General features: G+C 29.1%; 1 protein-coding gene across 3 annotated transcripts in view; it reads left to right on the top strand.

Annotated features, from left to right (window-relative positions):
- LOC117178289 (ral GTPase-activating protein subunit beta) overlaps window positions 1-10,848 on the top strand; it is a 72,102-nt gene extending 61,254 nt beyond the window's left edge. For all 3 annotated transcript variants that reach the window (XM_033369655.1, XM_033369654.1, XM_033369656.1), the window contains 4 exons: window positions 348-648; window positions 6,928-7,191; window positions 7,287-7,536; window positions 10,112-10,848. In XM_033369655.1, the coding sequence (XP_033225546.1) occupies window positions 348-648; window positions 6,928-7,191; window positions 7,287-7,536; window positions 10,112-10,229 (933 nt within the window). In that variant the 3' untranslated portion in view covers window positions 10,230-10,848. The remainder of the gene's footprint in view (window positions 1-347; window positions 649-6,927; window positions 7,192-7,286; window positions 7,537-10,111) is intronic.
- The last annotated feature ends 1,176 nt before the right edge of the window (window positions 10,849-12,024 follow it).

Genomic DNA, 12,024 nt, shown 5'->3' with positions numbered 1-12,024 from the left:
AGAGGAATTCTAAAAAAGGGGAAAAGATGAGAACAGGGAAAGAGTGAATTCTATATTTAGACGCTTTATATAAATTAATTGAAAAATAAAATCGCAAATTTACATTTTTCAAGCATTTCAAAAAAATTGTATTCACTTTTGTATTTTCCACGGGCGGTGTCATATTCTGCCCCCCCCCCCCCCCCCCCCCCCCCCCCCCCCCCCCCCACGTCACAGAGCCTATTCTTCTTTCTAGCGGTGTGACGTAATTTTTGAATGGTTCCCTATATTTATAAAAATATTTAATACTTTAATTTAATAATATCCAATCTTCCAAATAACAAATTGGAAATATTTTCTATTTACAGCTACATGAAAGCAACGTCTCTCGAAATTTTATGGAATTCTTGAGCTCTCTTGGCTGGCCTGTATCTGTAAATTCTCACGCCGGATGGACTGGTCACCTTTCCACTTCCTGGGAAGTGATGACGGAATTAATCGTTCCTCAACCAACGCAAAACGATCACGGCGGATCTCTTTATGATGGTAACACTCATGTGTTGTATTGGGCGGATGTGAGTTCAGAAATTGCTTTTGTTGTGCCGACGCAACCTCTGGGTGTGAGTAACGAATCGGTGGATGAAACTATTTACAGCGACACTGCTCAAGGTGAGATTTATCATTGTCAGAAGAAACTGACGAAGGCAATCATATATTTAGGCTCACTTTTTTTTCGTTGCAAATGTTCTAATCCGACCTTTATTCAAAGTTCAATCAGGAATTTCTCTTTATCAGATATTTAATCTCAAAATTGAAAAAAACGAAAGGATAATTGTGGATTGGAATCAAGAAACCGACCTTACAGTAACAAAAATCGAACGCAAGGTTTTAAATTATCCCAATAAGCGAAAGCATATCCGATCAAATGAGCTTATTCTCATATCGTGCGATAAAAATTGAAAGAAGTATTACGCATTTTATATTTCGTTTATTTGACACGAGGCAGGGTCTCGACCCATGAAAACTCGATTTTCTTGAAAAAAAGTTTGATGAATACAACAATAAATACAAATTTAAGCCGGAAATCACATTCAAAGTTTTAGAAAATGTGATATTTTTTATTAATTGTGATAACAAGACAAATACATTTGAATGTTTATCCTTTTTAGGGCTTCGTAGCCCCAGACAGAAACCCTAATAGTTTTAAATTGTGTGTCCGTTAATGGAAGTGAGGTGTGGGGAAGTAGGGAAATTGAATGGAGGAAAAGTAGGGGAAGAAAGGGGAAGGAAAGAGGGAAATGTGAATGGAGAAAAAGTAAGGGTCGTGAGGGGAGAAAAAGTATAGGGAGTGGGAGGGGGGAGTAGTGGAGAAAAAATAAGGAAAGTTGGGGAGGAAATAAAGGATGGTGATGGGAGGCAAAGTATTGTTGATGTTGGGAGCAAAAGTTTGTGAAGTAAGGTTCGGAACAGTACGAGTATGGAGGAAAATTAGAGGAAGTAAAGGGAGGAAAGAAGGGATGGAGAGGGGAGGGAAAGTAGTAGAAGTAAAGGGAGGAAATGTGAGACGAGAAAAATATAGGGAGTGAGGGGAGGGAAGCAGTGGATAAAAATTAAAGAAAGTTAGGGAGGAAAGAAGGGATACTAAGGGGAGGGAAAGTAGGGGAAATAATGGGAGGGGCAGTGAGGAGAGAAAAAGATTTGGAAATGATGGGAGGAAAAGTATGGTTGATGTTGGGAGGAAAAGTTGGGGAAGTAAGGTTAGAAACAGTAGGGATGGAGAGGAAAACTATAGTTAGAGGAAGTGAAGCGAGGAAAAGTAAGCAATTCGAGGGGAGAACAAGTATAGGAAGTGAGGGCGGGGAAGTAGTGGAGAAAAAATAATAAACGTTAGGGAGGAAAGAAGAGATGGTGAGGTGAGGGAAAGTAAGGAGAGAAAAAGTATTGAAAGTGAGCGGAGGGCAAGTATGGTTGATGTTGAGTGGAAAAGTTGGGGATGTAAGGTTAGAAACAGTAAGGATGGGGAGGATAACTATAGGAAGTGAAGGGATGGAAAGTAACGGAGGTGATGAGGGAAGAGAAAGTAGGATAAGTAAAGGGAGGGCAAGTTAGGAGAGAAGAAGTATTGGAAGTGATGGGAGGGAAAGTATGTTTGATGTAGAGAGGAAAAGTTGGAGAAGTCAGGCGAGGAAAAGTAATGGTGAGTAGGAAAAGTATAGGAAGTTAAGGGAGGAAAAATAGGGAGGTGAGGCAAGGAAAAGTAGAGAAAAAGTAAGGGAATTGAGTGTGGAAAATAGGTGGTGGCATCGTGGGGTATATAGTATATATATTATAGTAAATATAATTATAGTACGCGGCGGGAGGGGAAGTAGGTTGTAGGGAGGGGAACTGTTGTAGGATTACGAATTTTCTTCACTATCATTTTCACTTTTTTGGTTAAAAAGGCAATTGTTTTATTGATTTTTTGAATTTTTTTATTTATATTTTTGAGTTAAAAATTCAACTGTTAGGTTAAAAAATCAACTAATTTGTTGAAAATTTGTTTAAAAATGTAACTACTATGTTAAAGGTTGAACTACTTTATTCAAAATAAATTTTTTTGTGAAGATTTATTATTTCAGTTGAAAAGTCATCACTGTGAGTGTGTATATAACTATTTAGTTCAAAAATTAACTTTTATTTAAAAAATTCATATTTTAGGGTTAAAAATCAAACTGTTATGTAGGAAATGCGTCTCTTTTGGTAAAAATGTAACCTTTTATGATTAAAAATGCAACTGATAGGTAAATAATGATTTTTGGTTGAAGATTCAACGATTTTGTTGAAAAATCTTCTTTTTAAAGAATAATTAAAGTTTTAAAATATTTCAAAAAAGTTTTAGCAAAATGTAAACTTTTGAAGATTTTAAATCAAAATTCAGATGCGTTTGAAGAATTTAGAAAGTTTTCAAGAAAGAAAATTTTTTTCAAGATTCGGGAAAATTTTTAATGATTTTCCATTCGAAAACAGTTGCATTGTTTACTAGAAAAAATTCATTTTCTAATAGGAAGATTAATTATTTAACAAAATATATAAATTTTCAGCTCAATAATATATTTTTTCAACTAAAAAAGAAATGGTTCACTTTTTAGTTAAAAAAAAATAATTTTCAACCATAAAAGAAATAAAAAATTTCAATCAAGTAATTGAGTTTTGACCAAAAAATATGACTTAAAGAAATTAGTTGAATTTTGAACAAAATAATTGAATTGTGAACTAAATGGATGAATTTCGTATCAAAAATATAATATAGACTTTTCAATACAAAAAAAAAACTTTTTATCAAAAACGGTTAGATTTTTCTAATTGGTTTCTATTAAGTCAATAAGTGAAATAATGAGAAAAAAGGAAAGTTTCTAGAAAGCAGGGTAAAAATTGATCATTATTTAGAAAAGGGGAAAGAGTGTGAAGCCTGAAATTTGAAAATGATTGTCAGAGTTTTTTAAATTTATCATCAGAAAACGTACTAAACGTTATCTAAGTTCGTGACTTTTACCCACCTCCTTTTAAATTGTTAAAGTAGTTTATTAGCGGGAAATGTCCGAGGATTTGGTTTAAAACCAGAAAATTACTTCTGATCTTAGTAAAATTCAATTTTTCATTATTTTAATAATTTTTTTCAATATAGAAAAGTGATTTTTACTTCAGCTACAATCGCAAACTTATCAGATTATCATAGTCTACTCTAATTAAATCAGAATATATTATTGAATATTTATTATTTTCCATCATAAGAAACACCTTTTGCAATTTTGTTCTCGGTGAGATTTTTTTCGCTGACTGAATTTTGATAATCGATTTGATATTTCAGTCGAAAATTGAACTACTGTGCTGAAAATCTTTTTTTTTTGTTTATTTGGGTTTAAGAATTAGACTCTTGACCGAAAAATTAACCATTCTATTTTTGGAGGAAAATTTTCATTTTTTTATGAAAATTCAACTATTTGGTTGAAAATTGATATTTCTAATTCAGGAATTAAACCAATTATTCTAAAATTAATCCACTTTTTTTTAATTTGTCTTTTTGGTAGAAAATGACTTCCATTTACATGACTTTCATTCCTTACAATCTTTCCGCTAACATATGTCTTTCTTACAATCTTATCCTTACTATATATACAATTATTTACAACTATTTACATAAAGCCTTATATCTAGTTCCCTATCTCTATTTCATGTGATAGCGCAATTTAGGGGTTATTAAGAAGCGAGTGAGCGAGCCATCAAAAGCGAGATTGCAAGGGAGAGAGAAAGAGAGAGAAAGAGAGAGAGAGCATGGGAACGCAAACGCACCTTAGTTTACTTAACTATTGCATTACCATTACTTACAATCTTTGCGCTTCTAATCTAAGCGACTTCCGTTTCCTTTTTCTTTCAGTTTTTTATACCTCCAATTTGCCTTTTTTTTCACATGCATTCTTTCATTCTCTCGAATTCGCTTTTTTAGCACCCTACAACTCCTTCATCCATTCTTCTCCTCATCCATCCTTCCCTAAAATCTTAACCATATTCTCCTGCCAGCTGCCTTTATCTTCCATTCGTCTCCTACATCCTTCCCATACATGCTCCTACGTTTCCTCCTCCCATTCACATATTCTATACTTTCTGTTTTCTTCCTTTTCCCAATACATCCCCTCCTTTACCTCGTTTCCCAATGTAAATCTTTCTATTCTGGTTCACCTTCTCTCTCCCCATCGCTTTTCTAAATACTTTGGTACGCCTTCCTTTTTTATCATTTTTTACCATTTATTGTATTTGGATTCCTCAATCATCCTCTAACTTTATATTAATTGCCTTTCCCCCTCCTTTTTTTCCAATTCTTCATAACTTACTCCAGTCCCGTCTTCTGTTTCTCTATCATTAAAGAACTCCCTTCTTCCTTCTTCCCATCTCGTTAATTCGATCCCTTTCCCTCTCCTTTCTTATATCTCCATTATACACTTTCCCGCCAATTCCCCTCCCTTTCCCTCCCTCAGCTTCGTCTCGAATTTCCATGCCCTCTTTCCCAATCTAATACTCAACTTATCCCTTTGCTCTTCTTCTCTCACCATATATTCTGGCATCCTCCAGTCTGCCCCTAGTGTCCTTTCTTGTAAACTCTCAATATCTTTCCTTTCTTTCCATCCCCATATCTCTACTCCATAACCTAATACCGGGCATACCAGCGTATCAAATAACCAGATTCTCCTTCTTCAATTTCTTTAAATCTTCTTTTTCCTATTCCCCTTATCTGTTTCATTACCCTTGCTGATTTTTTTAACCTTTCTTTTATATGAACTCTATGATCTCCATTCGTTTGCAAGATATATCCCAAATATTTAAAATCTTTTGCTTCTTCTAACTTTATTGCCTTCTATCTTTCCGTCCATTCTTTCTTCCTCTCTCTTTCTTTTCTAAACCTCACTATTTTTGTCTTTTCTACGTTTAAATTCAGCTTTTTCCCATCTAAGTATTTTTCTAATCCTGTAATTAAGCCCGCCTTCCCTTCTTCATCCTCTGCCATCAACACTATGTCGTATGCCTATGCTAGTGTATATATATTTTCCTTCCCTATCCTAACTCCTCCCCAACCTTTTCTCATCTCTCCTCATTTCTTCCAAGAACTGAAAATTCAACTATTTCGTTGAAAATGCACGTATTTTGTAAAAAAAATCATTTTTTTCTGAATCGAAAATTATCTTTTTCTTTTAAGGTTGATCTTCTTGTTTAAACATTCTTTTTTTCGAATAAAAATTGAAGTATTCGAGTTAAATATTTGTCCTTTTAGTCGAAAATTCACCTTTTAGGTTGAAAATAAAATTATTTAATTGAAAGATAAATTCTTTTGTTAAGAATTATTTTTTTCAGCTGAAGGTTCATTTTTTTCATTAAAAATTAATTTCTTTTGTTTAAAAATGAGCTGTTTAATTGAAAACTTGTTTTTTATCTTGTTTTTTGGTTGACAATTTTTTTAAACTCACAATGTTTGAAAATTAATTTTTTGGGTCAAAAATTCAATTATTCTAGTTAGATTCACCATTTAAGTTAAAATTAATTTTTCTGGTTAAAAATTCAATTATTATAGTTAAATATTTACAATTCTATTTGAAAGATCGTCACTTTTGTTTGAAAATGTAAATATTTTTTAAAGTAATTTTTTTGTGTGAAAACTAATTTGTTTAACTGAAAATTTAATTTATTTTAATTGAATATTCCATAGTTGTAGTTGAAAATAATAATAAATTTGGTTGAAAATTTATCTTTTTTATTAAAAATAAATTTGTTTGTTTGAAAATTCGACTATTTCAGTTGAAGATTAATTGTTTTAGTTGCAAACTCTTATGTTTAGTTTTAAATTAATTTGTTCAACTAAAAATGTTACTATTCCATTTTCAGTTAAAAATTATTTTTTTTTTTTAGTTTAAAGTTCAACGTATTAGTTGAAAATTTGTATTTTTTAATTAAAAATTCAATTATTTCCGAGACTATTACTTTAAAAATTCATGTGTTTCGTTGAAAAAATTGTAATTGTTGGTAAAAAATTAATCTTTTTGTTTTAAATTAATTGAACTATTCCAGTTGAAAAATCATAATTTTGTTGAAAATATGTTGTTTTTTAAATTAAAATTAATTTTTTCAAATGAAAGTTTGAATATTCCATTTTTTGTAAAAAAAAATTATATTTTTGAGCGGAAAATTTAAGTATTTGTTAAAAAATTCATGTGTTTTGCAATATTTTGCTCTCTTGTGTTACAGGATGTTTATAATGAACATCATGAATTAAAATAAATGGTTGCGTTGTTACTTTCAATTTACCGGGAAAATTGAAAAACTTTACTGAGAAAAACCGAGAAATGACCAGAAATTTGAAATCGTCCGCCGAATGGCCACTCTGGAATATTAATTAATTTTCTTTGTCTTTGAATTGTTCAGCTTGGTTCGAAAGAAGTGCGAGCGAAAGTACAGGGTCAAGAACTTTCTCAACTCCATCAAATACGAGTGCAAATGCTCCAAGGACAATGTCCCTAGATCTTGGAAAACAGCCATCAAGTTTAGGATCAAATTCTTCCAACGCTCCCAATTCGGATCCGGTGAAGCCTCGAAGAACCACAAAACATGTTCTTCCGGCTCAAACTGATACGAAAATAATGGTCGTTTGGTTGGAGAGTCTGGAAGACTGGGCTCAATTTCCAATCGGTTAATAAACTTTAGACTTTTCGTAATTAATTACCTTATTATTTATTATTTTTTGAATAATTATTTATTTCTTGATCATTTTTTAATCATTACAGCTGAGCTACTTCCCTGTACACACACAGGACTCAGTAGTTCTAGAATCGTGACACCATTGGACGTGCAAATAATTTTTTTACAAGCTCTCGACAGCGGGCTAATGAGAGTCAGGTTACAAGGGCCAGTTTCAAGAATTAATTTAGCCACTCCTTTAATCGATGGGATGGTCGTCCCCCGGAGAGCACTAGGCAGTCTAGTTAGACAAACAGCTTTAAATATGGGTCGGAGAAAAAGACTCGACAACGATAGGTGAGTTTAACAAGTTTTTGTTTAATTCAATTATGTATAGGTGCTAAAAAAATTAGGAAGGGTTCAATTGTTTTATTCCGTTTATAAAAGATTCTAGGTTTAAAATGATTCTGGTCTTTGAGTATTAATCATCAGATACAATAAAAAATTGGTCAGGAAAAATTAGGGAATTTTTAAAATGAAGTTTTCCGGCTATCCTAATATAATATTCTTGTCAGTAATATATTTCCCTTGTATTTATAATTTCTCTTACAGCTTCAAATTCATATTTTTGTCGAAAATTCACATCGTAGTCCTACCTTAAGTAAAATCTTTCTTTGTTGGAAATTCGACTCTTTGTTTTTTATAATTCGTTCTTCTAGTTAGAAAATTCAAATATTTTAATATAAATTTCATCTTTTTTAAATAAAAATGCAACTGTTTGGATGATAATTATCATAATTAATTATAATTAATCTTCCTTGGTTAAGGATTCTACCATTTTGTTGAAAATTCATCTTGACTGATTGAAATTTTTTTTTAACTGATTGAGCAATTCTAGATGAAATTTCAAAATGTGACTTTTTCATTTTTGGTTGAAATTAAATCTTCTTTGTTTAATAATTCTACTTTTTTGTTGCAAAAATCGTCTTTTTAGGTTGAATTTAATAGTATATATGAAATAAAAACATTATTTATTTGAAATATCCACTATCACGTTAAATGTTGAAATAATTTGTTAAAAATTGATTTTTTTAATTTGAAAATACAACTAATATCAAGTAGAAGTTTACCTGCTTCGTTAAAATTTTTTTTTTTCGTTGAAGTTTCATCTTTTTTGTTGAAATTTTAACTATTTTATTGAGCATTTCTTTTTTTTATGTGAAATAATTGTTTAACTGTAAATTTCAGTTTTTCATTTTTCATTGAAAATTAATTCTTTTTTTCAGTAAAAAAGCAACTGCTCGGTTAAAAATGAACTTTTTTGAAAATTTATATGCGTCTTGAAAAGTCAACTTTTTTACAGACATTTCATCTTTTGGCTTAAAAAATCAACAATTGAGATAAATTTTGTATTCTTCCTTGCTTTAATTTTCTTACTGAAAAATAAGTTTTTTATTTTTACTTGGAAATTTCTATTTTTTAGTTCAATTGTCGTATAAAAAAATTCTTTTTTGTGTTTATAAACTGATCTATTAGTTAAAAATACAACTGATTTTGTTTGGATTTTAATCCTTGTTAAATCAAATTTCGATCACTTTGTTGAAAATTGCACTATTTGGTTTAAAGTGAAAGTATTTTGTTAAAAATTCTTCTCTTTTTCTTTACAGTTAAATTTTTTAGTTTCAATTTTTGGGGATGAAAATTAAACTGTTTTGTTAAAATCTAAATTTCAGATCTGACCGAAAATTCGTCTTTTTGGATTGAAAATTCGCTTTTTTTTATTTTAAAAATTGAAACACCTTCTAAAAAATCAATTTTTTAATGAAAATATAACTGCTTTTGTTGAAGTTTAATCTTTTTTTGTTTAAGAGTTCGACAATTTTGTCGAAAATTCATCTTTGTAGGTTGAAAATGCAACCGTTTGGTTAAAAACTCAACTATTTCGTTACAAATTTAATTCTTTTCTTGAAAAATGACATTTTTGTAAAAGATAATATTTCTTGGTAAACTATTTTATATAAAATTCGACCATTTAGTAGAAAATCCATTTGTGTTGATTGACAATTCAACAGTTTGCTTAAAAACTGAATTATTTTTTTTGAAAATTGACCTTTTTCTTTAAAAAGTAATCTTTTTGGTCCAAAATGAAACTGTTTTGTTGAGCATTCGTCTTTTTGAATTGAAATTTTATCATTCCCATGATGAAAATTCAACCATCTTCTAAAAAAAATCCATTTTTTAAATGAAATTGCAACTATTTTTGGTTGAAGTATAATATTTTTTGTTTAAAAATTCGACTATTTGGTTGAAAACTCATCTTTGTAGTTTGAAAGTGTAACAGTTTGGTTAAAAACTCAATTGTTTTGTTGAAAATACGACCATTTGGTTGAAACTATATATTTATTTGGTAGAAAATTTAAGAATTTGTTAAAAAGTTGAACTATTTTGTTGAAAATTAAGTTTTGTTGTTGAAAATAAAACTTGTTATTGTCGAAAAGTAATTTTTTGGTTGAAGTCAATACACGGAAAGTGACCTTCAAATTGGTTTTCAATTTATCTCGATTTAAAATTGTAAATTTTTTTTTTTTAGAAATAGATATTAATTTTTGAATTAAAAGAATCAGGATGTTTAAATTATGTTTAAAGAAAATAAAAATTAAATAATAATAAAAATAAATATTTTTAAAAATAATAATAGCTTTTTCAGAATTATATTTAAATGTCAAATCTTTATTTAATATTTCATATTTCAAAAGAACTATTTATTAATATTATATTCAATTAATTATATTATTAATAATATACTTATTATTTGAATATTTTAAATTTTCTTTTAAATTTCATGTTTGAATTTAAATATTTAAAAATTTGGTCCATTCCTATTGATCTGACAAAAATCTTTAATTGATCATAAAAAAAAAATTTGTTTCAGCTATCATCCTCCTCATGTTAGAAGACGTTTAAAAATCCAGGATATGGTTCTTAAGTATAAAAGAAATCTGCAACAGCCTGAACTGTTAACCCTTCTTTTTAATAGTACACAGGTCTGAAGATAAAACTTTATTAATCAGCAACTATGACAATTGTGCAATTTCAAGTTATCATTAATTTATCGGTAATTTATTTTAAAAAATGTTTTTCCTTCTGTTTTTTATTTGTAATCAAGGAGAAAGAAATCTCTCAATTTTATTAAAAACTTTTATTGTAGAAAGTAGTTTATGTACCAAAAACTGTTTTAATATGAATTTAATGCAGTTTCGACAAGATATGAAATATCTTTCTTCTAAGGTTACTACGCTATTAACACTTTACACAATAATTATGTAAATATGGTAGAAAAAATAGTGATATTAAAGAGCTCAAAAATGAGTAATTAGGATTAATATTTAATCACTAAGAGACTTTTGTTAACGGTATTTATAATTTACATTTTTGAAATCTTAGTTTTCAAAAACGAATTTATTTAATGCAAAATCGCAAAGACATTCTTTACTATTACTAGTTTGTATAATTTATAAGTTGGTTTTTTTCTCGAAGTATTAATTATATATGAATTTATTAAACATGACTGCAGATTTACTGTGTATATAATAATAATGATAAAATCTCATGTAATATAGGCGTCTGGCGCATAATTTAGGATTAGATACAATGTAATTTATATTTTAATAAATAATCTTTTTTGTACAGAAACATTATTTGAAGGAAATTAAATTATTTATAAATCGGTCAATCTTTTTCCAGGCTCAATAAGACTTTCAAGCAAAAGAACACATTAGATAAGAATGAACTTGATAACAAATGATTGAAATACTATCTGGAAATGTTAAACAAAGTGGTGTTGGGTGTAAAAATAAGGTGCGGAAACATTCACTAGGCTTACGCAATAATAAGTACTTCCTTTAACAATCATTGTTAAAATTATTAGCCTTGGAAAAAATATATTTTTAAGTATATTTATATAATACGACTTTTTTCTGCAGATTTTGCAAAATCATGGCCGGAAATAACATCTAACAGATAACCAGTATGTGATAAGTCATCAGCACGATGACTTATCACTTGCTCTGAATGCACCGAACTGTAATCTCTAGTTATGTCGCAAGCAAACATTAAAGGGCTTTATTCTCTTGCTTTTGTTCCACTATAGAATTTTTTTTACCTCTAAAAAGAGACGATTCTATGACAAAAAAGTAAAATATGTATTTTCTCAATGGTTCGTGAATTTTGAAAGTCGAAATTTTGAAGAAAAAAATATCAGAAACATTATTATACATTTAAATAATATTCAGGTTGGCCGCTGGACTGGGAAAACCCGGAAAATGACAGAGAATTTATTTTTTGACCGGGAAGTATACAAATTTTTAGACATAAACTTTTACTTCAAAATTGTTTCATTTTAAATTTTTATTTTTAAGTGTACATTTTTAATTTAAAGAATTTCAGAATGCAGTCTTGAAGACTTAAACAATTGAAAATTAAAACCGTTTGCAGTTTAAAATTTTGGATAAAAAATATTTTCATGTTATTAACTGTAAATTTAAATAAATAATTTATTTTTGAAATTGCTCTGCACTTTTAAGTATTAAAATGTAAACAATAATTGATTTGACAAAACGATTCTAAATCCATTCAAAATTTAAGTATTTCCAGATTTTAACGTTAAATCTTACACTGTTTTGATTCCAAAATCTGGCATTAAAAAAATGCAAATTAAAACCAAAAATATTTAAGATGTAAACAATTTGAAACTGAATTGTTTGACATAGAACGCTTTGAATCGTTACAATTTCGAAGAGCTGTTAAACATTAAACGTTACAATTTTAATTGTTCTATTCGAAAAA

This window comes from Belonocnema kinseyi, chromosome 8 (assembly GCF_010883055.1).
Source record: "Belonocnema kinseyi isolate 2016_QV_RU_SX_M_011 chromosome 8, B_treatae_v1, whole genome shotgun sequence".
NCBI lineage: Eukaryota > Metazoa > Arthropoda > Insecta > Hymenoptera > Cynipidae > Belonocnema > Belonocnema kinseyi.
This window is presented reverse-complemented; position numbering and strand designations above follow the sequence as displayed.